The sequence below is a fragment of the Marmota monax genome, unplaced genomic scaffold, assembly GCF_021218885.2.
Source record: "Marmota monax isolate L192 unplaced genomic scaffold, Marmota_monax_Labrador192_F-V1.1 WCK01_AAM20220418_F8-fsc00035, whole genome shotgun sequence".
NCBI classification, from domain to species: Eukaryota; Metazoa; Chordata; class Mammalia; order Rodentia; family Sciuridae; genus Marmota; species Marmota monax.
This window is the reverse complement of record NW_026691961.1, coordinates 8727899-8754438: the sequence shown is the minus strand read 5'-3', so window position 1 is coordinate 8754438 and position 26540 is coordinate 8727899. Positions and strand designations below refer to the sequence as shown.

The window sequence follows — 26540 nt, the reverse complement described above, 5'->3', positions numbered from 1 at the left end:
ACCAAACCAAGTAGAAGAAATGCACACTCCACTCCACGTTAACTCAAGTACACCCCTATCTCATTGCCAACTCCCTTGTACCCCTCAGGAACTTCTTTCCAAGAGTAGCCTCTTTTGACTTGTAGGTTTCACATTGCTTTTTGTAAATTGGGGGGGGGGGGTCCTAGGATTCCCCTGCAGGTTCTGCTGGGGTGGCATATGGCTCCATACTCTATACATGACAGGAGCACAGGGCACGTTTTTATCTGCTAGGTACCCTAAAGGATCCCAGGCTTCTGTGCAAAAGATTTTTCTTTTTTTTTTTTGGTACCAGATATTGGATCCAGGGCACTTAACCACTCAACTGCATCCTCATCCCTTTTTTACTTTTTAATTTGAGACAGAGGTCTTAGGGTCTTGCTATGTTGCCTAGGCCTCGCCAATTTGCTGAGGCTGGTCTCGAACTTGCAATCCTCCTGCCTTGGCCTCCTGAGCCACCGGGATTACAGGTGTGCACCACCATGCCCAGCCATGCCTGGCTTTTTAAAGCATACATTACATAATACACTGTGTAATTATTTTCTTAAGTGTGATTAACAAATGATAATTGTTGAATTTAGTGAAAGGTTTTGTTATTAGCTTTTCAACTTTTTTGTAGGTCTAAATTTATTTCAAGTTGAAGAAAAATGTACCTTCTGGGTGTTAAGTTTCCTTTAGTAATCTCAGAAATTATAGGATTTAGGCAGTTTTTTTTTTTAACCTTTATTTTATGTATTTCCATGTGGTGCTGAGGATTGAACTAAGGGCCTCACACGTGCAAGGCAAGCACTCTGCCATTGAGCTACCACCCCAGCCCACTACCACTCAGTTTTTGATTCTTACATCCAAAGACTAAGTGCTGTGCTTTCAATGCTTATGTCAGATATTTGTGGCAAGGCTTGCTCCACTACTTGGTGAACACTGCCCCAGGGGCACTGGCTTGTGCTGGTCCAGGAGTAACATGTGAGCACTGTTCCCACCTTAAGCCATCAGCTTGCTTCTATGTCTGTTGACTTGGTGGACACATTCCAACTGAACCTTGTATCTGCCAGCGAGACTGACATGAGCATACCCTTTGACCAGACCCTTCCACTTGTGGGAACCTAGCCAAAGGGATTAACAAATATGCTGATTTCACCATGTCCAAAACCAGAAGCCTAACCTTAGAATCATACATAATCAATGAAAACAGTACTGCAGAAATGTCTTCATTGATATAGAAAAGGACAGTCACCATTGAAAGTGCAAAAAGCAAATCAGAAAATTGTATGTTGTGAGCAAATTCTGTTTCAAGAAGTACATTTACAGATTTGGAATATACACCATTTAATTTGGCTCTCTCTGGGTAGGAAAATGTACTATCTTTTTTGCTTACCTGTTTTCCATATTCTTTATTAAACATCCATTGCTAAGAAATTAAAAAAAACAATTAAAAAGATAAAAGTAGTTAAGATAGCATGACATTTAAACTCAATTATTATGGAACATCCTCATAAATTATAACTTAAACATGAGGATTGTATAATACCTAAATGTTTTAATCTTATATGCTTAAACATACAAGATGTAGCCTGATTGTGGTTAAGACTTCCAAGTTCTCAGCTTGGGACATCTGGGTTACATCCTGGCTTTGCCACTCAGCAGAGTGACCCTAGCCAGGCTTCCTAGCCTCTAAATCTTTGTCTTTGTCTGTACAACAGGGATAGTAGCAATAATACCATCCTCACATCTTGACAGTCACATGTGAACATGAAATAATGCTTGGCATAATACCCAACAGTACTGAGTGCTCAATAAATTATTATTAAAGTAGATGTCTTAAACTTTCCCCAAGGATCAGCCAATACCTTCTGTGTTCACTAGTCCTCCGGTTTAACCCTAGAGGACTCCATGGGCCTTATTAAAGTCATGCTGTGCATACTGCCTTGCTCATCCAAAAAGGTGCAGTAGCACTCCCAGATCATTCAACTTCTGTAGCCTCCTCCTCTGGTCATGAAGTGGGAGGTGGGGGTGCCAGTTAATCATTAGAGCAGTGTTCAGGAGGTGAAAGGTCAAAGAACAAGGTGTGAAGCCCTGCTAGGGAAACAAGTACACTTTTAGTCCACACCAAATACAGCACATTTATTTGGAAACAGTAATTTCAAAATCATCTCCCAAACTTAGAATCTATAGACCAGTATAGATACCTAAAGTAAACAGGAGCAGTCTTCATCAACTGGTCAGTAACAAATAAAACTAAGTTAACTGATTACAAGTAGTAGTATTTTTCATGTTTCCCTGTTAAGAATCAGTTGGAGTGCTCTGTAAAAAGCTTCCCTGGAGATTAATTCCATTAGTTGATTCAGCTAGTCTGGAATGGGACAGTAAATTTGGGAATTTTTATTTCCACACATGCCTCTAGATGACTGTCAAGTCCCAAGGAACTTGGAACATGATTTCGCAGATATTAAGTCTTAAACTACTGATCCCGGAAAGACTCACTGAAAAGTCTTATTCAGTTCAGGAAACAGACCTCTGAAGGTTTGGTTCAATACATTCTCCTGGTGGAAAGCATCACTTTATTTTGGTTGTTTCTAATTCTGTCCCAGCTTATCCAGATCATGTTTTTTCCAAAGGGTCCATTTTTCTTGACTGAGGTTTAGCAACCCAATCGAATCATTCTTTAGAAATAGTTTCTATTAAAAGATAGTCACATTTAATAACCTTTACTTGTTTGTCTTGCTCCCTTCTCTCCCTCCTGACAGGAAGCGAAGGCGCTCTGTGTACTTAATATTCTGACCTTTCCACCTTAAACCTCATACTGACCACCCCGTCTATACCAGCCTCGATCACATCATTTTCTTTAACTGGCCCAACTCCCTCTGGCGTCCCGGTCAAGATAAGATCTCCTTCTTCTAAGGTTATTATCTTAGAAATGTAGCTGATGATGTAGGGAATGGAAAAGATCATGGAGGATGTCTCGCCCTCCTGCCTGAGCTCCCCATTGACCTTGAGCCACAGTCTCAGGGCGTGAGGATCAGGGATCTTCTCTTTGGGGATGAAGGCGCTGACCGGGCAGGAGGCCGTGAAGCCCTTGGCCAGAGTCCAGGGCAGCCCCTTCTTCTTGCACTCGTCCTGCACATCCCTGGCGGTCATGTCCAGGCACAGGGCATAGCCGGCCACGTAGTCCATGGCGGCGGCCTCCGGGACTGCGCGGCCGCGCCTGCCCATGAGCACACCCAGCTCCAGCTCGTGGTGCAGCGTGCGGCAGTAGGTGGGCACCAGCACGGGCGTGCCCTCGGGCGCGTAAGCGGTGGACGGCTTCAGGAAGAGCACGGGCTCGCTGGGAAACGCGCTGCGCATCTCCTTGACGTGGTCCGCGTAGTTCCTCCCCACGCAGACGATGTTCTTCCCCCACTCCCAGAAGCGGGACAGTGGCCTCGGGGCAGCCATGGCGCAGCCCTAGGTCACGTGGCCACCGGCTCCGGCGCCTACGGCGGCCTGGAGGGAACGCGCTGCTTCAGGACGCTGTCCCGTCGGCGACGCCCTATCCTACCTTGCACTGCTCTTGCGGGGCGCGCCCGGTGGCTACGTCAGGATGCCGGCCCAGGCCCCAGAGAGACTGGAAGCACCGGACACAACTTCCCAGCTACCTCGGGCACCGGTTCACGGGCCCGCCTCCGGCCCTCAGCAGCCCGGCGGGGAGGGAAGAAGTTGAAAGGGAGCGCGCTGATTGGCTGAGGTGGGGGCGGGGCGGGGCGAGGCAAGTGCTGGTTGGCTGGGGGCGGGGCAGGGAGAGTCGGGACCTGTTTGGAGACGAAGCGGCGCAGGGCCGGCGCTTGTTGGGTGGGGGCGGGTCGAGTGGTGCGAAAGGGAGCTGATTGGCTGCAATTGCCGACGCCGGCGTTGCGGTCCGGTGCGGGGCAGTGCAGCCCTGCAGGTCATGGTGCTCGGCCGCAGGCTGTTCGGCTGCCGGAGCCTCGCCGCGCTGGGAGTCGCCTGCGCGCGCCGCGGCCTTGGTAGGTGGGCCGGGGCGCCGCTGTGCTGGGCGTTGGTCGGGCGCGCCGACGCCGTCTCCGGGGCAAGGAGCCGAGACTGCTGGTCCGGCGAGGAGCGGACGCGGCCACCAGGCCTCGGCGGGGCCGGGCGTGGTGAGGGTGTGGGCACAACCGTTCCTGCCTGCGTTAGCCCGCGGGCGAGCCTACCTGGCGCCTTGGCCTACAGATCTTCCCCTCTCGGCGTCTGGCGACCGCGGGCCGCCGCGCCGTGGCCAACAGCCTGCCAGCCGAGTCCCAGTCCCGCGGCAGCCGCCCAGGTCCACAGTGCGTGACACACCCTTGCTAAGGAAGGAGCCTGCCCATTGAGGTTTTCAGGACGCAGTCTCTACCTCTGGGACGCGGTGTCCCCGGAGCGCTGCATCGGAGCCCCTAACCCATGCGCTGGGGCGGCAGGTGCGCACAGGTGCAGAGAGGCGGTATTGGGAAACGCCTTCAAGTATGTTGTGGGCCACACAAAACATGTCTTCGGACTTGGCGCAGACCATAGGCTGTAGCCCGTGACCTCTGCTCGTGCAAAACGTTCCAGGTGCAAACCGGTGAGCTGGAAGCGGTTTCCAGGCAGTGTTGGGAGAGCGGTACTTGTGGAAAAGGAGTAGGATTTCTGGTGGTGCCGGTGCCTGGTGAACTCCTTCCTTAGGAATAAACGCATGCTCTTCAACTTGCCAACAAGATATGTGTGTGTCTAGAGCAGGTTGAACACCGGCCATAAACAGTGTTCCTTTACGGGGACACTGTGTTTGCCTGGAGTGTTCTACCAGGAAATAGGTAAAAATAGGTCCTTGTTGAGCATCCCCCCCAACCAGTCCTGTTTTCACTCTGATGTCCTCTGGTAGCTTGAATAGTGCTGGGATTTGGGGGAAGTAGAATGTCACAAAAAAATAATCAGACAAAATGTTTATTTTGCTGAGCATGAATCTGGAAAATTCCCAGATAGTGTGTCCAGAAGGGGAACTGGAGTTCAGTGGTAGAGCACTCGCCTAGCACACACAAGGCTCTGAGTTCCGACCCCAGCACCACCAAAAAAAAAAGAAAGAAAGATTTCCCAGGCCCTGGCAAATAAAGTTAACCTCATATTTAGATGGCCCCTGGAGCAACATCTACCTAGAATCCCACTGTCCCTCCTTATATTTTCCTACTCTAAAAGTATGACTTAAAGTGTTGGGGCCCCATGTATTTTTACATTTAATGGGAGTTTCATTGCCAAAAGTACTTTGACATCTGTCCATTGAGTGGAGGATGCTTTTGTTCCTGTCACTTCTCGTGGCCTCCTGGCCCAGCCAGTCAGAGTTCTGTGGCTCACTTCAATGATGATTCTGTGTCTCCCACCCTTGAATCCTGAGTGGTTGTGACCAGATCTGTCCCCCTGGAAGTGGTGTCTGGTGCATTCTCCACATCTCTAGTGCCTGCCATTTGGGAGCAAATCTCTTTTCTCCTCCAGTTGGAGGCCTGAGGGCTGTGAATGACTGCATAGGACTGAGCTCTCTCTGGAGGTGAGCTGGTGTGCTGGAGGGTACACAGCTGGGCACTGGTACCCTTCTTCTGCCTCCCCTTCCCCTATTCTTCCTGAGTCAACTCCCCAGGGTCAGCAGTAGTCCTGTTTGACAGTGGTTTGCATCACACCACAAGTTGGCAGTTCTGTCTTATTTAGAACCCTCAAGAGAAAATAAAGATCTAAGTCTGAGAAAGCTAATTTCCACCAGTGTGTGCACGAGTCATTTTCTACACTTGCCTTGTGGATGTGATTGAACCAGGACATTCTCTGTCTGAGGAACTCTAAAAAGCCAGCAAAGAGCAATAGGGTGCAGTAGTACACACAGTGGTTCCAGCAACTTAGGAGGCGAGGAAGGAGGATCACGAATTCAAGGCCAGCCTAAGCACCTTAGTGAAACCGTCTCAAAACAAAAAATAAAAAAGAACTGGGGATGCAGCTTAATGGTAGAGTACCCCAAAGTTCAATCTCCAATACTGACAAAAACAGAAACAAACACAGAAAAAAAACGGGCAAGAGTGGCACAGGCCTGTATTCCTAGCCACTCAGGAGGCAGAGGTTGGAGACTTGCAAGTTCCAGGCCAGCCTCAGTAACTTAGCAAGATGCTTTCTCAAAATAAAATTAAAACCCTGCAGGGGAGATAGATAGTTCAGTGCTTGCTTTGCAAGGCCCTGAGTTCATTTGGAGTGGGAAGGGGTGCGGCTCCTTTGAAGTCTGTTTGGTGTGCCCGCCCTTAGGCTGAGGACCTGAGGCTGCATCCTGTGTCTCCAGGCCCAGCCCTGCTGGGAACCCTCCTGTATTACACAGATTTAAGGAAGAGTTTGACTGTGGAACAGAGCGCCATGAAGGTTGAGCTACTGCCTGCCCTGACCGACAACTACATGTACCTGATCATTGACAAGGACACCCGGGAGGCTGCCATTGTGGACCCTGTGCAGCCCCAGAAGGTGCGAGGCTGTGCCCAGGCCCCTGTGTTTTGTCACCCAGTACCCTGTCTTCATCCCCATGGGTTAGAGCCACTGTGTCCTTGTAGCTCTGCTGAAGATGAGTGGAAATTAGCCCATTTAATTTTTGAAAGCAAACTAGTGTCCAGCCACTCTCTTAAGGGGGCATTAGGAGGGGTGGAGAAGACCACGGGCCCCATGTGGCAAGTACATGGGTCCTTTGGACATGACTGTTCCTCCTGCCTCTGCCCCTTGGTGCTGTCTCTGGGAGGCTGACCTCAGCTGGAGGGATTTGAGGAGGTGGTGAGTAGGACCAAGAGCTCCAGCTTGATCAAGAGAAAAAGACCATCTTCCTCTATTGTCCTAGAGTTGGTCAGCCAGCAGGGTTGGGCTGGGGGTTAGGCACCCACCCTGCAGGAGGCAAGCCAGGCCAGGAGTGTGACCCAGCCTCCGTCCTGCCTCCCATGTGGCTGCAGGTTGTAGAAACCGTGAGAAAGTATGGTGTGAAGCTGACCACGGTGCTCACCACACACCACCACTGGTAAGTGCTAGGCTCCTCAGGCTGGTTTTCTGGCTCTGGAGGCGCCTGTGGTGGCAATGGGGGTGTGTCACTCACTTGAGGAGGGCAGGGGCTGGCTCAGTACACATGAGGATGGATCCCTGGAGGATTCAGAAAAGGCAGCAGGGTTCCTGCCCTCTTGCCCTTGAGCCTGGGAGGCACTGACTCTGGGCCCTGGGTGGTGGGTCTGCTGAGGGAGCAATCCCTTGGGGAGATGTTTGTGGCCTGTGTCCTCTGGGCTGCTTCACTCATGGTGTCTAGGAGTCTGGCTTCTGGACCACAGGAGGGTGCCCAGTGGCTGTCTTTCATATCTCTTGGGCTTGAAATGGGACGTGGGCCTCCATGTTAGGGAAGAAAAGAATCTAGATATTGGTGTTTTTTTGTTTGTTTGTTTGTTTTTTGGTACTGGGGATTGAATTCAGGGGACTTTACCACTGAGCTACATCCCCAGCTTTTTTATTTTGAAAGAATCTTGCTAAGATGCCCTTGCTGTCCTCAAATTTGCTATCCTCCTGCCTAAGCCTCCAGAGTTCTTGGGATTATAGGCATACACCACAATGTCCGGCCACTCGTTTTTTTTTTTTTTTGTTTGTTTGTTTTTTAATAAAAAAAAGAGTGTTTTTGCTTTTCTGTTTGTTTTGTTTTAATATTTGGAAGCTGAAAACTGGGGAAAGTGCCTGTGTTTGGGTCTTTGGGGTAGAGTCGCCTACCCAAAGCCCTCTTTTTTGGTCTTTTGAAGCTTTTGAGGCCCTTAAAGTGTAGAAGAAATGTTTCTTTTGTTGTTAATTTTCTTTTCCAAGTGACCATGTGAGGGCAGCTAGTGCCTTTTTCTTCAACCCATTCCTTGAGGCATCTCAGCCTGGATGGGGCCCCTGAACACCCAGGGCTTAGGCTGATGTAAGCCAAGTGTGGAGGACAAGGCTCAGATGCAGAGTCCTTGGCCAGGGTCCTCCGAGTCCCAAAGAGGTCCCTGCATTAGGGTGGGTGCCAGTCACCCCACTCTTGGCCTGTGCTGCTGAATGCCCTGTGCCATGGCTGCCCTGCTGCAGGCGCCCCCCCACCTCTGAGGGCCCTGCTGGGGCCTGTGCTGCTGCCTGGAGGCCTCCCACTCTGCGCCCTGCCCGCGCCAGGCAGTCCACGCTCCAAGAGACTCTTGCTGGTGCTGCAGTATGCTGTGGCTTCCTCCAACACCCTCTCAAGTTTAGGCCAGGACCAAACCCTGGACGGAGCTTCGGGGATGGGCCTGTTCCTCATGCAGGGAGCACTATTCTTGTCTCGGTGGTAAAAGATCAGTGATGAGAGCATTTTGAGGAGCTGGTGGCTCCCTGGCCTGGGTGCTGGTGGGGGGCAGGGGGGCTGGACAGCTGTTCCACCCTTACCTGGGGCCTGCTGGGCAGAGGATTCTTGTCTGGGTGCTGGAGTCTTCATGGGGTGTGGACTCTGAGGTGGACATGGAGCGAGGTGGGGATGATGACCACTGGACTATCAGGAGGCCATGTTCCCTGAAGTTGGGAAGGCAAATGCCCCAGCCTTGAGTGAGGTCTGACCCAGGCATGGGGATGCTCCCAGTGGGGTCACTGTGGCCTGGGATGGGTGCAGAGTGGAACCCTTTGCTGCCCCCTTGCCAAGTGCAGGCTAGAGGACTCTGGGGAACCGTGGGAGCCCTGAGGAGTGCCAGGAGGTCCTCCAGCTTGTTACTACTAGCACTGTGGCTGGCCTGCCCACAGATAGAGCCAGAGGTTCCTCAGGAAGCTCTCCTGAGCTCGGTGCACCTTAGAATCACCTGGGGAACCTCCAGAACAACTGCCCCGGCTGCCCAGGCCAGTGGCACCTGAAGGTGGCTGGGAGTGGAGCCCCAGTGCCTTGGAAGGGGTCATCCAGGTGATTTGTTCCTCTGCTTCAGCAGCAGTAATGGGCAGGGCACAGGGTGCCTTGCTCATGAACTGGGTGTCTGAAGAGGTTTTCCAGTGCAGCCCAACCACAGACGGGAGCCTTTCCTGTTTTGGAAGGTGTATGTTTCTTATGAGGAACAGACCTGGAAAAATGGAACTTCCATTTGGTCGGGGTGTAAAGGCAGCAGGCAGACTCTGCACCCGGCAGGTAGCCCAGCCTCCTGTTGAACTTCCAGGGACCACGCTGGCGGGAACGAGAAGCTGGTCAAGCTGGAGCCGGGGCTGAAGGTGTATGGGGGTGACGACCGTATCGGGGCCCTGACTCACAAAGTCACGCACCTGTTCACTCTGCAGGTAGGGAGGATCTTCAGAAAGGTGCTAGGGCTGGGCGTCGTTGGGATTGGGCCTGGGGCTCCCTGTGCCTGCCCCAGCCTGTCTGCCCTTGGACAGTCTTCCCTCTCGGGAATTAGCAGGAAATCAGTGTGTGCACAGTGTGTCCCTGGTGTTAGGAGGCTGTGGAGCACAGCCCTGGGCCACAGGGACTCGGCGTCCATGGAGCTGTCTTGGATGCATGATGATGGGCTGTGTGGAGGGGTGCCAGGATCCAAACAGCTTCCAGTAGCTCAGCCGCGAGTGCCCACACCGATGTGGAGAGTGGACACCAGAGGTCCCGATGGGAACTCCTGCGGGTGTCTTGCCCTATTGGCTTTGCCATGAATCCCACTGTTCTGAAGTTAGGAACTGGGGGGTGGGTGGCAGGAGAGCGCTCTCCCTGGAAGATCGCCTGGTTTTGAAGGTCTGAACAAAATAAGCCCCTTTGCCCTTGAGCAATCACTCCAGAGTGGTCCCTGCATGCAGGGCTAGGCCCCAGGACGGAGTCCCTTAGCCACTGCCCCTGCCCTGGATCTCCTACTCTGTATGTGGGCAGCTCTGCAGATGTCTGTGGAGCACAAGGTCTGAGCAGGCTGGGTGCTGGGGATGGGTCTTGTGAAAATAGCATTGCCGCCTGCCCCTGACCCCCTGGAAAGAGGGATCGTGGGGTCTCATGCTGATGCCTGCTGTTTCAGGTGGGGAGTCTCCATGTTAAATGCCTATCGACCCCCTGCCACACTTCAGGACACATCTGTTACTTGGTGAGCAAGCCTGGTGGTCCGGATCCCCCTGCTGTGTTCACAGGTGAGCCTGAGGAGTGAGGAGGGACCAGGCAGACTTGCAGGGACCACTTTACTTCTCTGGCCCTAAGTTCAGTGCTCAGAAGACTACAGCCCTCAGGGTGGAGCCTAGGCTGGGCTCCAAACATTCTGGGCTGCCAATGGGTGCTTGGGAGTGGGAACACCTTCAGGACCAGATCCTCGCCATGCTTGCTGCTGTCAGGTGCTGGGGAAATGGCCTCACTTTGAGAAGGCCGTCTGGCAGGGACACCCCAGCCCTCCAGCACAGACAAGTGGGCATGGCCTGGGCACAGGGAGTCCCTGAGGAGGGGGACTCCAGGGCTGCCAAGTGCTCCTTTTGCATCCCTTGGATGAGCCCTGTGGGCTGGGCTAGGCTGGACCCAGAGCATGGTGGGACTGCAGTCTGATCCAGATGTCCTACATACTGACCTCCAGTGCTGGACACTGAGATCTTCTGACTAGATGGTGATGGAAGCCACCGAGTTGGGCACGTGAGCAGCAGCCAGGTTTTATGGGGGCTCCTGCCTATAGAGACATGTCCTCCTGGCCCCTGGAGGGCAGAGGGGTGGCTCTGTCCATTCCTTGCACTGGGCATGTGGATTGGCTGTAGGTACACCTGAGCATCTTGCCCTGTGCTTGTGTCACTTGCTGTTGAGGACGCACGGCACCCTGGCCTCAGCCATGCAGCCAATACTGCCTGAGGGTGGCACACAGCAGGCTCCTGGGGTCACTGTGGGGCCAAGCCAAGAGTATGGTGCTGCTCAGGAGCCTGAGCCAGGGCAGCCTGGATGGCCAGCGCTGGGTGGCCATGGTGCTGGTTAGCCCTGTCTCTGGTTCTGTCAGTGACTGGTGCTGAGTCTTGGTTCCTGCAGAGATTTCTGCCCTGGCTTTGTGACCACAGTGAGGTTTTCATAGAGCCTGGCTGGGGCCAGGAGTGGGGCTGCGGCCGCGTCGGCGGCGGAGGTGTTAGGGTGATGTGGGCCTTGCGCTGAGGGAAGCGCCCAATGAGGGGTAGAGGGGCATCTGCCGTCTTTTGGCTTTCCTGAAGGTCCACGATTATTCTAGATTATTCTGCGCTTGTTTTTAAATGCAGCTGCTAGATTCCTGATTCCCCACATGTAGTGTGTGGTGTAGGGGAGGGACCCTGGGCCATGTCAGCTCTGGGCCAGCCCTGAAGCAGGGGACAGAGACCTGCCGCATGGCTGTGCTGAGAGGCAGCATGGGATGGGATTCCTGGGTGACTGTGTGGCCCTTGTTGCGGGCTGCCAGGCTTCACAGCAGCTGCCCCAGCTTGCGTGGCTCTTGTCCCTTGGGAAGGCCACATGTAACTCCTGGGTTTGTCACAGACATCAGGAGGGCATGGTGGTCTTGGGATGCCCCTTCATGAGGCTGTCCCTGAGCTAGAGGGTGATGTGGAGGGTGGCTGTGGCCTGCTCTTGTGCCTTGGCCTGTGTGTAGCTGTTGGCAGGTACCCTGAGTGCCTCAGCCCCACCCCAGCGGGGGCAAGCAGGACGGTGTCCTGGTGAGGCAGAGCTGTCTGGCCTTGACAGGGAGGCTGGTGGTGAGGAATGGCTGTCCAATGGGCCCCCGTGTGGGGCCTGGAGCCATGCTGGGCCCTCCATCCTGGCTGAGCCGAGGAGGGATCAGTGTAGGTGACAGTCCAGATACAGCAGGTGTGGTGGGTGTCCCCTGCAGCTGCAGTTAGAGATAAGGTCCCTTCAGGCCAAGGGGTGATGAGGGGTGGTGGAGAGGAGGGTGTAGTGGCGGACTGCCTGGTCAATGTCTGTGGGAGGGCCCAGGGTTTGGGACTGGGTTTGGGACCCACCTTGTGGCAGTGAGGCCAAGGCCTCAGGAGTTGCAGGAGGCGGTGGCCCCTGGACTCAACAGCAGGGGCATATCTCTCTGTCAGGGCGACAGCCTGATACTCAGAAGAGGCCCCTGCTTCTGGCCCCTTACCCCTGCCCACTGCGCTGGGGTACCCAGGGCCACCACTGAAACACACCCTTCCACCTGAGGAATCTGGGGGCCATGCCTGCCATGGAGGGGCAGCAGGGAGGTCCCCCACGGCCGACTCTACTGCTCTGAATGGTGGGACTGCACTTGGTGGGAGTGGTCAGTGCCAAACCATGGTGCCTACAAGGTGGGCCAGCCTGGGTGCAGGGCCCAGGTATGCAGGGAAGAGAGGTGGTTGGGCCGAGGCCTGCAGGGCAGAAGACCCTGGGTGCTCTCAGCTGCAAAGGGAGGGGAGGGTCAGAAGGAGGAGGCCTGAGAAAGGCAACTGCAGTGTGGGCTGGGAGGGCCCCAGAGCCATGGTGCGTTGGGAGCTGGAGGGTGGGGTCCAGGCGACATTGGTTTCGGTGCCAGTTGAGACGCGAGGCAAAGAGTTCGGGGCAAAGACAAGAGTTCTGAGTTGTCTTGTGCTGGGTTGGATGGAGGTGGCTCCTGGGTCTGTATGGACGTGGCAGAGGCTGTGGTCAGGGACAGACGGTGTGGGGAGCTCGAGGCTCAGCGAGCCAAGGCCGTGGGGTTTGGCCCGCAACCAGCTCGTGGCCAGCAGCCCAGCTTGTGGCCAGCTACCTGCACTTCCCAAGGCCCAGCCAGCCCCCTCAGGTGGCCATGTTTTCCAGGTGATACCCTGTTTGTGGCCGGCTGTGGGAAGTTCTATGAAGGGACTGCAGAAGAGATGTATAGAGCGCTGCTGGAGGTCCTGGGCCGGCTCCCTCCAGACACAGTAGGCTGTGCCCCCATCCTGTGGGACCCCAAGTCCTAGGCCCGCCCCAGGAGAACTGCCATTTGTATGGGTGACAGGATTCCTGTGCAGTCTCCCCGTGCAGGCCCCACCTGTGTGCTAGGAGAGCAAGCAGGCAGGGGCAGCTCCTTAGTGGAGTTTTTAGTGGTTTCTGACATGTGTAGGAAGCGTCCAGCCCTGAGGGATGGTCCTGTGGGTACCTAGTGGCTGCATGTGCCCTGTGAGGTGCCCAGGTGGGGAAGTGGGTGTGACCTTCAGGGGTGGCAATCACCTCCTTTCGGGTGCTGCTCTCTCCTCAGAAAGTCTACTGTGGCCATGAGTACACCATCAGCAACCTCAAGTTCGCACGCCACGTGGAGCCCAGCAACACTGCTGTTCTGGAGAAGCTGGCCTGGGCCAAGGTGAGTGCCTGGTACCCACGGCTGGGCCAGTCGTCCTGTAGTGCTCCTCGGGTTCCTGGGGCTGGGCACTGAGAGCCTGTGCCGTCCAGCCTCTGCCGCACGTGAGGGCTGTGTGGGCCTCGGCAGCCTGCATGGGCCTCGGAGGCCTGCGTAACACCAGTGCTGCCATTCAGAGCAGTAGAGTCGGCCGTGGGGGACCTCCCTGCAGACATGGCCCCCTGGATTCCTCAGGTGGAAGGGTGTGTTTCAGTGGTGGCCCTGGGTACCCCAGCGCAGTGGGCAGGGGTGAGGGGCCAGGAGCAAGGGCCTCTTCTGAGTATCAGGCTGTCGCCCTGACGGAGAGACGTGCCCCTGCAGGACTTGGGCGAGGCCCCTGCTGCTATTGAGTCCAGGGGCCACCACCTCCTGCAACTCTGTTCTTAACAGGTCTTGTGTTTGTCCATCGTCTTTTCCAGTTTGGGGGAACTTACAAGGTGCTCCAAAATCACACACGGTCTAGATCAGGTGACACACAGGCATGTGCCAGTGCCCATATCCAGGTGCTTGGGTCAAACCCAAGGCCTCTCACATGTAGGCAGATCTGCCTCCTGCCTCTTAGTAACCAGACATAGAGGATGACCCACTTACAGGAGAGTGCTGGTTCAAGAGGCCGGTCTGGTTAGGTGAACTTGACAGCGTGCGCTGCAGACGTGGCACGCTGCTCCCCGGAAGGCCCCCTGGGTGTGCTTTCTGCCCCCATAGCAGACTGTCATCGAGAGTGTGTGTCCTCTTGCTCTGCTTCGAAGGTCCCTGTTGGCCTGCTTCTGTGTGGCCACTGCATGGATCCTGCAGTTGTTTGTCCATCCCCTATTCATGGCCTCCTGGGCCGTTTCCAGGTTTTGCAGTTGAGTGGCGCTACCAAGAGAGTTGGTGTACAAGTCTCGCGTGGGTCCATGTTTTAACTGCCCTTGGGGAGATGAGAGTGGATTGCTGGGTCATGTAGTTGAATGTCTCTTTGCCTCTGAAGAAGCCACCCAGCTGTTTGCTAGAATGGTCGCCCCATTTCACACCCCGGCTCTGGAAGCTTAGGTGTTCCATCGCGCTTGTGCTGACCAGCTGTGGGCACTGCTGGCCCTTTGGGGTCTTGTTGTCCTGATGGTGTGCGTCTGGACCTTGTGCTTCTGCCATTTCCATTTCCCTGATGACAGGGAAGCTGGCCATCTTTCCACATGGCCCTCTCTTGTGAGGGCAAGTTCAGCTCGTGTCTGTTTTAAACACCGGGTTCTCTTATTGAGTCATAAGTGTCTTTGTCAAATATAAATATATGGCTCAAATATTTTTTCCCAGTTGGTGGCTTCCCGTTTTCCCCAGACTCCTTTGAAAAACAGAAGTTGATACTTTTGGTGAAGTTCCACTTTTTGTTTCCTACAAAATCTTTGCATATTCCTGGGTTACAAAGATGGTTTTCTCCTGGAGTTTTGGTCTTGGCTTTGGCATTTGTATGGACTGCGCAGGGTGCGCTCCAAGCTGCTGCTGGGAGTGGCAGAGGGGCAGGTGTCTTTCCATGGGTGTCTGGTCATTCAGTGGCTGAAAAGCAGTCCTTTCCTCATTGGATCACCTTGGCACCTAAAGGAAAATGCTGATGTCCTCGCAGGCACCCTTGCCTCCGCCGGGTCTGTGTGGCCTTTCCCTGCATCAGCAGCATCCAAGGCCAGTCTTACGGAAAGGCCTGAAACCTGGTGGAGTCCATCTGTTGCTCCTCTTCCGAGCCTCCTGGCTCTGTGCGTCCAGTGCGTTCCCATATGATTCCTGCAACACCAGGATGGCTTTTGTTTCTCTTTCAAGTTCTGAGAATCGAACCCAGGGGTACTTTCCCACTCATCGACATCACCTTTCTAGATGTTCTTTTGAGACCAAGTCTTGCGGTTGCCCAGGCTAGCCCCGACTTGTGCGCCTCCAGCCTCAGCCTCATCCTCCGCCTCCGCCTCCTGCCTGCACCTGGCTGAGCCATACTTTTTGTCTTTAAGAAATCTCTGCTTGGGGCTGGGGATGTGGCTCAAGCGGTAGCACGCTCGCCTGGCATGCGTGCGGCCCGGGTTCGATCCTCAGCACCACATACAAACAAAGATGTTGTGTCCACCAAGAACTAAAAAATAAATATTAAAATTCTCTCTCTCTCTCTCTTTAAAAGAAAAAAAAAGAAATATCTGCTTACCCCAAGGTTAGGAATTTTTTTTTCACATTGTCTTTTGGAAGTTTCATAGCTTAGCTTTTACCCCCCCCCCCCAGGGCCTGCCGGATCGGGAGTGGCCCTCTGCCACCTGACTCTGGCAGTTCTCTCTATGCGCCAGTCATTGATTTCATTGATTGTTTTGAAGAACACATTTCTGCCTCAGTTTCCCCAGTGGCTCCTGTCCTCCTGCTGCTCACCCCTCCTCCTAGGGACTGTGCATTTCTGTGCTCTCATTGCACAGCTCCTACATGGGGCCTGGGGTCTGGGACTTCTGGGGTCTGGGACTTTAGGCCTTTTTTCTTTTCTTCTTTGCAGTGCTGGGGTAGAACCAGGGCCTCTTGCGTGCCCAGCACGGCTCCACCCTGAGCCACACCCCAGCCAGCCCACTCCTCTCTCTGTGCTTTTGCTTGTTGCCTCTGCTGTGTGAAAGAGAAAGCTTCCCCTCTGCCCTGCTCCCTCACGACAGCAGGGGCACATGCAGGCTGGCAGCAGCTCCCCCTTGGATCATGTGTGTCGGGGCCTGTGGTCTGCAGTGACCACACCGATGGGCCTTCTCGCTTGGACCAGGTTTGAAGATCACCACTGGGTATTTGAAGTGTGATAGTGGCGTCTCTTGCAGGAGAAATATGCCACTGGGGAGCCCACGGTGCCATCCACCATCGCCGAGGAGTTCACCTACAACCCCTTTATGAGAGTGAGGTGAGTGGGCACAGTGGTCCCCCATGTGGCTGTGCCAGCAAGAGCTGACCCCAACCCAGAGCCCACATGGTAGGCTTGCCCCATGGGCATCATTAAGCAGGGCTGCAACTTCTCCCAAGTGTGAGAGCTTTCCTTGGCACCTTGGCAAGGGTGTGGGGTTCCAAGACCCTGGGGCCAGGGATGCTGTCATGGGCCTGGAGGCCTGGGTAGTGCAGGACACTGTGGAGATGGTGGCTTCCTGCCTCCTATGGTGCTGGAAGGACCTGGTGCAGCCGCACGATCTCCTGCAGTGGAGAAACACCTGCCAATTTCCTCGCCACAGAACCCCAGCTCTTCTGGGTGCCCTGGGGGCAGTGGGCTGTGTGCTGGGGCAGTCGGCAGCTCACAGATGCCTCTCACCCCCACAGGGAGAAGACGGTGCAGCAACATGCCAGCCAGACTGACCCCGTGGCCACCATGCGCTACATCCGCAGGGAGAAGGACCAGTTCAAGGTGCCGCCAGACTGAAGCACAGCACCAGCACTGCGGGAGGGGAGGGTGGGCGACCCTGGGGTTGCACTGCAGGGGGACTGGTTCTAGGTCAACTCCAGAGCCCTTAGATGGAGTTACAAATGTTCTAATGCATATTTATAAGAGAAAAAGTTTTAAAGTATTTATTCCCACACCCTCTGCTGGCAGACTTTGCATTTTCTCTGGCCTTCACCTGTGGCTGTCTCCAGCCAGAGCCAGGCCCCGCCCTGTCCTCCTGGCTCTGCAGGGAGAGTGGAGGTGGCTGGCTTGCCCTCAGGCCCTTCCTTCCTGCTCCTGGCCTCTCGATCTGTCTGCCCACAGCAATGAGAGCCCACCCTCAGGGGCGCTGGCACCTGGTTCTGTGTCATCATTTTTGTGAGTTGACTTGAGCTCCTTGAGCAGAGAACCTGTCCCTTTCTGGACTGGGGCATCCGGTCTGCAGTGCCCAGGTGGACACAGCCAGTCCTGTGCCCTGGCTCCACCATCTGTCTGTTCTGGTTCTTGTCATGAATCAGGGCAGCAGAGGGACGTCCCTGCCTGTTCTACCAGAGCAACTTCACACCTTCTCTAGGGCCTTGGGGCTCTGCACTTACCTGTATGCCCTGCTCCTGTGCCTGTACCCACAGAAGCTGCTGTGTGGGCCAGTCCTGGAAAGTTCCCAGGAGGCTAAGGGGTAGTGCCTCGTCCTGTCCCAGCAGAGGGGCTGTCTGAGGTGGTAGGCAGATGTCCTTGGTGCAGCCTTAGCTGAGCACCCACACCGCTGTCAGGTTCAGGTCAGGACTGTCCTTACCTGTGTGGTCCCTGCTCGTGGTTTTACCACTCACCGTCCTTCCTCTTGGAGGAGGCTAGTTCCTGTGCTCTCCAGTGAGTGTCCCTGCTGCCCCAGCTCTTCCCCTGGCTGGAGAGCACTCAGCCTGGCCTAGCCCGGCTCTGGTTGCCCGATTCACATCCTGGGCAGTGGGTGGGGGCCGGGGAGGAGAGGGAGCAGCAACCCCAGATGTCTGATGGCAGCCTGACCCAAGATGGAGGGGAGGACGATGTGGACGATGTGGTGTGGAGGAAGGGGCACTGCCCCCAGCTTACTGGGGAGAGGGGCCCGTCAGGGGAGTCAGGCGGCAGGTCTGTGGGCGGTGTGGATGGCTGTGCTGCCCACTCTGGCTGTCTGCCTGCTCTCCTGGTGCGGCCACAGTGCTTGCCTAGACCCCAACTCCACTGAGGGCTCTGTGGCCCTGCAGTGGCCACGTGGGCCATACTGCTGTGAGGCTAGACACCAGGATGTCTCTAGAATTTCATGGCGATGACAGAGTTGTGCCTTCTTAGAGACTGATGCAGATGGGACCCCAGCTCCTCCTGTACCCACAGAGGGGGCAGGACCCTGTGGGTGGCACGGCCATGTGCACTCACCCATGTGTGCTGTGGCTGACGCCCTCCTCTGACCCCTGGTCTTGGCAGCATTATCTCCACTGCCAGAGCCGTGGTGGGGAGGCCCCGCTCCTGCTCTCCTCCTATGGGTACAGCATGCAGGGACCCACCCCCAGGTGCCCCACGCCCCCAGGTGCCCCACGCCCTGGGAGACTCACCAGGCCTGAGGGTGTGTGCTCAGCCCTCTGAGACTTGCTTCATTTTCCCCTCACCTGGTGGCCACGGGAGGTGCCAGGCAGTTTCCCTGCTGATGGGGACACAGTGACCTCCTGCTGCAGTGAAGCTTCCTGCCTGTGAGGGTCCCTTGGGCTCGTGAGAAGTGGAGCTGCTGGGCCATGGGTCGGTCATCTGCTGGAATGACAGTCCTGCGAGGACTCGGTCTCCAGGTGCTGGCAGGCTGCTGCCTGTGCCCATGGTGCTTGGCAGCGAGAGCTGCGAGTGCTGTTTCGTGTCACGTGTTCTGCGTGTCCTTCGTGATGCGTCCCTAGAGTTGATGGTCTGTCACTGGCTTCCTGCTGTCTGGTCGGGTGGCACCCCTCCTCGTGCCGGCCCAGTGTGACTTCCTTACTGTGATAAATGTGTGTCCTACTTAAGTAGGACACACATTTCTTCCTGTGGGGAAAGTTGAAGGTTTTTGGTTTTCTTTTCACATTCAGGTTTAAAACTCATGAGAGCCTGGGTGTAGTGGTCACGCCTGTGATCCCAGTGACTCAGGAGGCTGAGGCAGGAGGATTTCAAGTTCAAGGCCAGCCTTAGCAACTTGGCAAAACCCTGTTTCAACAAGAAATATCAAAAGGGCTGGGTGTGTGTGACTCAGTGGTAAAGTGCCTCAGGGTTAAATTCCTAGTGACAACAACAAAATTCCCTTGAAAATGGCTCTCCTGCCCACAGGGGATGGGTACCCAGGTGCCTGCCCACCCGTTCTGCCAGCCTCTGCGGTGTGAAAGCCTCACGTGCCCACACTCTGGCAGCAGGCTTGACTGGCTGTCCTGTGCCAGTGCCACGTCCTCCTCGTCGTCCCCCTCGTCGCCAGAGAAGCACACTGGCTCCCCTTGCACGGGGCAGGGTCCTGGGCGGCTGGTCCCTTGCTCCCTCTGTGTACATCAGGACCTTCACCTCTGAGACCAGGACTGGCATCGCGCTGGCTCAGGCCAGGGAGGGGCTTTGGCAGCATGGAGTCCAAGCTGTAAGTGATCTTGTCCAGCTGGCTTTTTGCTGCTGCTCTACTGCATGAGGCCTGGTGTCTGCTACCCAGTGAGTGGGACCCCGGGCTGAGGGCACAGTCCCCACCAGTTTGCCCTCACCGCGGACACAAGCCACAAGCTTAAGGCCCAAGCCACCTGCACTTCTAGCCACAGAGGACGCAGGCTTAGGATCACAGCTTTCACACAGAGGACGTCAGGGCCAGTTGGGGGCCCTCTGTGGAAACTAGCTACTGTCACCTCCACCCCTCGCGTTCACCACTGGAAGCTCCTGGCCAAGGGTCCTGCCCCACTGGCCCCTGAAAGGACCGTCCCAGCCCCTTCTCCTCCCTGGCTCTGTCTTTCTGGTGAGCAGTTGGGATGTGGGCCAGAGGCTCAGAAATGACAGACCTGAGGGTGAGGCTCCTCCAAGGGCCAGGCGCCTTCGCCTTCTGGCTGGGCAGTGCCCCTCCTGCCTCCCACGGAGCACAGCTCTCGCCATGCAGTGCTCTGGTGTGGTCGCTGCTGAGCCCCGAGCCTCTCTGTTCCCCAGGGAACCGGCACTCAGGCATCTGTTAGCCCCGATGTGGCTCCGAGGCCTTCCTGCCAGAGGGGAGGTGCCCAGAAGCCTCCACTGGAGGGTGGCAAGCTCAGCAGGGCTCCGGGAGCCCTTCCCGCACCTTTTCACCATCCAGGCCGCACACGTTACAACGCACTCTTCCCAGCACCTCCAGAATCAGGGTGTCCCTGGAAAAGTGCCCGTCAGGGAGAAGGTTAGACCGTGGGATGGAAGGCATCTGCTGGGTAAAAGATCACTCAGGATCTTAGTAACTTTCTTGCTAATCAAATGTAAGACTCATTTTTCATCTAGGTAAAATTTGTATAACATAAACTAACTTTAAAAAAATATTTTTTGGTTATAGATGGACACAATATTTTATCTTAAGTGGTGCTGACGATAGAACCCAGTGCCTCACACATGCTCTACCTCTGAGCCACAGCCCCAGCCCCAAATTAGCTTTTTTAAAAAATATTTTTTTTAGTTGTTGACAGACTTTTATTTTATTTATTTGTATGTGGTGCTGAGAATCGAACCCAGTGCCTCACGCATGCTAGGCAAGCACGCTACCACTGAGCCACAACCCTAGCCCCCACTTTTTTTTTTTTGGGGGGGTGGTGGTGGTGGTCCTGGTGGTTGAACTCAAGAGTGCTCTACCACGGAGCTAATCCCCAGAACTTATTTTGAGTCAGGGTCTCTCTAAATTGCTGAGGCTGGCCTCAAACTTGTGATCCTCCTCCCTCAGCCTCCTAAGCAGCTGGTTTATGTACCACTGTGCCCAGCACAATTAGCTGTTTAAGTTGCACAGTGTGGGGACTGAGGTGTGGCTCACCAATAGGGTTCTGGGACTGGACGCCTAAGGCCCCAGGTGCCATCCCAGTACCGCACACCCCAAAGAAGAAGGGAAACAGTCCAGAGGCATTTGCATACTTACAGTGCTGCTTACCTATTCCTCTAATAGTTGGAAGCTGTCATTCATCAGTCTGCCAAACCATGCCAAGTGGGGATTCTGGGAAGAAGGCTTCCCCCGAGGTCGGGCAGGAGTCAGAACCTGGAGGATCCAGCAGAGCCTGGCCTGGGACTGGTGACAGCAAGAGGTTGGCCCTGCCTCCACACTCCCTCCCCAGTACTGCTCCCTCTGATCCTGTGATCCATCCCTCAGCAGTCTGGGGTTCAGAAGGAGGGTCACCTCTGCTCAGACCCACACATGCCTGGGAGTCCACTGACAGCAGAGGCAGGACGCGAGACCCCTTCTCTGCCTCCTCGCCACCTTGGGGTCAGAGTTCATTTGCAGCCGGGTCTGGTGGTGTGCACCTGCAATCCCCGTGACTTGGGGGGCTGAGGAGGGACTAACATAAAGTGTGTGCTGTCCTCTAACCCAGCAGGACTAGAGGTCTGCAATAGAAAGTTCAGAAAAATACCAAGTGTTTGGAAATTAAATAAAACGTTTCTAAATAGCATCTGGGCCAGTGGTGAACAGGAAAACTAGGCACAGCCAACTAGTATGCAGAGGGTGGTCCCAACCCTGCACCAACTGGAGAAAAGAAAGGAGTTTTCAAGTAGGAATGTAGGCTACACTTAAGAAGCTAGAAAATAAACCCAAGGAATCACAAGGAAGGAGCAAATTAGTAAATAGAAAACAGAAAAGACAAGCAAGTGAAAAGGTCCACACAATGGCAAACCCTTAGCTAGACCGGCCAGCAAAACGAGGCCAGAATTTCGAAAACCATGAGTAAGAGGAGAAATCACTTGATTCTACAGACGTTGACAGGGCTTATGAGGGAATAAGAGGAAAACTCCATACTAAATAATCAGATGAAATGGGCAAGTTCTTAGCACAAATTGACTAAAGAGAAACAATGAAACAGCATGGTGCCTGTGCTTGTAGCCCCAGCAAGTTGGGAGGCTGAAGCAGGAGACTCACTTGAGCTCAGGCGTTTGAGGCCAGTTTGGGCAACTTAGCGAGACCCTGCCTCTTAAGGGGGACAATGATATCTGAATAGATCTATACCAAGAAACTGAATTGGGAAGCCTTCAACCTTCCACATGGCTTCCCGCCACATTCTGTGGATAAGACCATCACTCATAGTTTCCAGGACACACAGGAGGGAACAGCCCTGACTCTCCTTACGAGGCTGATATCTCACCTGGGACCAAAGCCAGAGAAAGGCATCGTGCACCAAATACAAATCGATTTCTGTCAGGAACAGATAGGAAGATCTCTTGATGAAGTCTCAGCTAGCGGGGGTCACGCCATGACCCAGCAGGACTCGCCCCAGGAAGCAGCCGTTGGCTGGCTGGAGCGCGCCTTGGTAAGTGCTAGGCAGCAACAGGGCCTGATGGTGGCGAGACCCCTCACTAAACAGGAGAGGAGAGTTCTCCGCCCTGAGGACCTCTGTCTCTTGCTGCTGCCACACATCACCAGGTTTATCACATAGTCCTGGAGCCCAGAAGCTGATGTGGGCCCCTCACTGGGCTGGATCAAGGTGTCAGGAGGGCAGGTTCCTTCTGCAGGCTCCAGGATGCTTGCAGCATTCCTGGACACAAGGCCCCTCCTGCCATCTGCAGTGCCAGCACCAGCAGCTCAGCCCTGACCTTGCCTCTTATACACCGCCTTCTGCCTCTTCTGCTTCCCAGGCCAATGATTACACTGGGCTCATCCAGAGAGCCCTGAATACTCTATCGAGGTCAGTGGAGAGCAGTCCCCACTCCTGTCTGCAGTGAAACCTCACGTGGCCACAGGCTCAGGGATCAGGACATGGACGTCACTGGTGGGGAACAAGATCTACCCTCCTGCTGTGTTTACGAAAAGCACACTCTGGTACTGCAGCCAATGGCAGGTGACTGAACTGAATGAGGCTGGGACCACACCCTGCCCCTGGCGAAGCCCGGGCCTTGCCTGCCAGGAGCACAGGGGAGACAGGCGGGCGGCCCACCTGTGGGGAGGGAAGGGCAAAGCCCCATCACAGAGGGCCCCGCAGGCAGCAAGGCCAGAGGACATCGAGTAGAGGCCTGGGGCATGCCATCAGCAAAGATCAGCTCACACCTACCTGAGTCCAGGGCCAGGGGACTCCACATTACATTCAGCTACGAGAATGGGATCCTAACTAGACAAGTTACACTCCACGTATGTGAAATACGTCACATACACTCTACTGCCACAAATTTAAAAAGAACAAATTTAAAAAGATTAATTCACTTTTTTAGGACGAGGGGCTGAACCCAGGGATGCTCTACCACTGAGCCCCAGCCCCCCATTTTTGTTTTGAGATAGGGTGTCACCGAGTTCCTGGGGGTCTTGAACTTGTGATCCCCTGCCTCAGACTCCCGAGTAGCTGAGATTATAGTTACGCCACTATGCCTGACCAAATTCATTTCTGTATACTAGATATCTAAAATAAAATTAAGAAAATTCCATTCACAATAGCATGAAAACTAGTAAAATACCTAGGAACTACTTGAGCACAGCAGTTCATATGCTGAAAACTACATAAACTGAAACTTAGCAGAGAGCTATTAAATATCTAAGTCAGAGCTGGGTGCAGTCCCACACCTGGGATCCTAGTGCCTGGCAGGGCTGAGGCAGGAGCATTCCCAGTTCCAGGCCAACCTCAGCAACTTAGTGAGACCCAGTCTCTGGGGATGTGCCTGTAGCTCAGTGGTAGAGCACTTGCCCGGCTGGCGTGCATGCATGAGTGAGGTCCTGGCTCTGACTCTCTGCATCACCAAAATAAAAATCTAAGTGAAGGGAAGGCAGTGTGCTCATGGGTTGGAAGGCCACTGTTGAGAGGACAGCTTGGCCACAACAAGGACAGAGCACAGACACATGACCAGCACGTGTGGACCTCCAGGACATGCCCCATGGGAGGAGCTGGGCATGAGGGATGTCCTGCAGCTGGACTGGCCACTCCATGTGGTCCATGCATCTGCTGGGGCTGCTGTTGGTGCGCTTGCCTGGGAAAAGCTCTGAGCGCAGGATCCACACACCACAGAGCCATGTCAGGAAAGATGCAGGGGAGGACAGCAATGCTCAGCAATGTTCAAGTCACCCCAACACGCTCTAGAAGAGCGTTTCAGCCTGACAGAGAATGAAGTTAAGGAGGGAAAAGGATAACCGGAGAGTGTCAAAAACAACCAGCCCAGCACGGCAACCACACCTGGGACCCAGCACCTTGGAGGCTGAGGCAGAAAGCTCAAAAATTTAAGGCCAGTTGGGGCTGGGGATGTGGCTCAAGCGGTAGCGCGCTCGCCTGGCATGCGTGCAGCCCAGGTTCGATCCTCAGCACCACATACAAACAAAGATGTTGTGTCCGCCGAAAACTAAAAAATAAAAATTAAAAAAAAAAATTAAAAAAAAAAAAAAATTTAAGGCCAGTCTAAGCAACTTAGGGAGACCCTGTTTCACTGAGCCATGCTGGAGGTGTGGCTCAGTGGTAGAATACCCCTGGGTTCAGTCCCCAGGACCAAAGTAATGACAACAGGAAAGAACCTAAAGAGCACACACAGGTCACAATAGAGACACTGCAGAATCCCCTGTGGGGAGATCACAGCCCAGCTGTGGCCCAAGGTACCCCCTGAAGGAGGACCTGCCTGCCCAAGTCAGAACCTATGGAGGGGCCCATGGTAGGGGGCTGCTGCTGCAGGGATGCAAACCCCAAGGGAGTGACTAGAGTCCTGGAGGAGCAGTGAAGCCACCTGAGCCATGTGGGGACAGTGGCAGCAGACCGCGGTTAAGGCTCAGGTGGACCGCAGCTGAGACACCTTGAGAACAGAGTCCAGTCTGTGTTCAAGGACTTGAAACCCCAGACCTGACAGACTGGTGACAGACGCTGTGGAACCAGCCCTCTGTGTCCTGTAGGGCTGCAGGGATGGAGCTCAACCTGAGATCTGGGGCTGCCTGACAACCAGGAGCTCTCACCATGGTGACCAGCATGAGCCAAGCCACAGTGCCAGAGAAGATGCTAGCATGCTTTCAAAGACATCTTGGATGGCCCAGCAGACACGCCCACATGGCGGCTTCCAGGGCCAGCCAGCCTCTGGAAAGGTGCTGGGTCCCCTGGGGACTGATACAGCACATTAAAGCCACAGTGCTACCCTTCACTTGCCAGCAGCAAAGCACAAAGACCTCTGGAGGCGTTTTTGAGGATGGGGGTGCTTGGGTCTGCACCACCCAGAACCCTGCAAGTGCACCCCACGGGACTCACAGCCCTTGGCCATGGAAGCACTGCTGGGAACTGCCTGGGAACCATCCCACACAGGCAGAGGCATCTTCCTCTGATGTCAGAGGAAGCCAGAGCCCATGCTTAGCGTCACCACACACCTGAGGGCCAAAGACAGCCCTGATCTCAAGTCAGGGACATGCTCTAGTGGCCCAGAGCGGCTGCCAAGGAGCAGGGCCATGCCGGGGCAGGGTACGCATCTTCTGCAGAGCCCAGGGGCTGAGCAGTGTGTCATGCATACCCCTGTGTGGCCGCGGAATTTGAGAGGCTGATGTGGGCCTAACCCAGCTACCAAAATCCTGATTGGGGTGTCCCCACCATACAAAGCTGGCCTTCAGTGGACAAGAAGATCCCAGCCCCTCCTCTCCCAAAGTAAACCACAGTGACACTGACTCGTCTTTCCAAATCCACCTGGGAGCCAGGGTGGGGCTCTCAGAAGAGGCCTCGGCCGCTGGCCTCAGAGGCCTGCTGAGGCCGCACTTTGGCTGTGTAAACTGCGCTCTGGGCTCCAGGCATGGACTTTCTCCCTGTGGATCTATAATTTCTCAGAAGAGAGGTTGAGGAATGAACTGGAAAATCCCTGGAGACAGGGCAGCACAGGTAGGATCTGCAGTGCCCTGCTCCCCACTGTCTGACCTGGTCGGCCTCTTCCCACCTCACAAGGAGGCACGTGTGTAGAGAGCCCTAAGCCCCCCGAGCAGCCCCTCTGCAGCCCTAGTGTTGCCTTTTCTGGCACTTTCTGTGCATCCTCATTCCCACTGTTCCAAGCAGGGTGGAGAGTCTTGAAGAGAGTCTTCTGGAGGCCATGGGGTGTGGGTCAGGCCACACCCACCAGGCTCTGGAAGAGGGACCTGAAGCCAGGGAGTGGAGCAAAGCCTGACCACCCAGGGGTGACCTCTAGCAGGCCAGGCACCAGGTACCCGTCCCTGTGGTCTGCATACAATGGGGTGACTGAGGGGTGACCAGGCCCTTGCTGGAGACTTGCAGGAAGTAGGGGGCAGGTGGAGGCTGACCGCTGGGCCACAAGACCTGACTCAGAGGCCAGGCTGCCCCACTGTCTTCCCTGCCCGCCTCTCCTAGGACAGTGCCAGAGGAGGCAAACACAAGGTGGCCAGTGGCCCTGCCAGGTGTTCCTAGAAGAGGCTTTGGGGGAGGAGCAGTGGTCAGACATTAGCTGACCTTGAGGTCACAGGTGGGGCTGAGGCTGGGCCTGGACCCCAAACAGCCCCTGGGCCTGGAATGCGAATGCAATGTGGCAGGCAAGGAGCAAGGCAGTCAAAGGCCCACTCAGGCTGTTAGGAGACCCCAGGGCAGGCAGCATGCTGGGCAGCTGGGCGGGGCAGTGGGAAATGAGGTGGCACTGGTTTAACCCAACACAGTCAGGCAGATTCAGGGGACCCTGGGGTCCCTGGTGCCCCAGGAGCTGCCCAAGGGCCCATGCTTGTATCAGGAGCTAGGCATTGGGTCCCCCAGGCG

General features: G+C 55.0%; 2 protein-coding genes across 5 annotated transcripts; one reads left to right on the top strand and one right to left on the bottom strand.

Moving 5' to 3' along the window:
- Positions 1-2112: 2112 nt before the first annotated feature.
- On the bottom strand, positions 2113-3690 carry Fahd1 (fumarylacetoacetate hydrolase domain containing 1). Its single transcript, XM_046442339.2, has one exon. The coding sequence runs from the start codon at positions 3448-3450 to the stop codon at positions 2785-2787; it is 666 nt and encodes a 221-aa protein (XP_046298295.1). The 5' UTR covers positions 3451-3690; the 3' UTR covers positions 2113-2784.
- Positions 3691-3883: 193 nt separating this feature from the next.
- Hagh (hydroxyacylglutathione hydrolase) lies at positions 3884-24049 on the top strand. Of its 4 annotated transcripts, none has more exons than XM_046442314.1 (11): positions 3884-4016; positions 6317-6492; positions 6966-7030; positions 9177-9294; positions 10008-10116; positions 12740-12843; positions 13161-13262; positions 16094-16173; positions 16581-16665; positions 20807-20942; positions 22483-22505. In XM_046442314.1, the coding sequence occupies exons 1-11, from the start codon at positions 3941-3943 to the stop codon at positions 22488-22490; spliced, it is 1059 nt and encodes a 352-aa protein (XP_046298270.1). In that variant the 5' UTR covers positions 3884-3940; the 3' UTR covers positions 22491-22505. The 4 variants fall into 4 exon arrangements, with proteins under 4 accessions (XP_046298270.1, XP_046298265.1, XP_046298280.1 ...); XM_046442309.1 differs by lacking the exon at positions 22483-22505 and adding an exon at positions 21935-21981; XM_046442324.2 differs by lacking the exon at positions 20807-20942 and having other exon boundaries at positions 22483-24049.
- The last annotated feature ends 2491 nt before the right edge of the window (positions 24050-26540 follow it).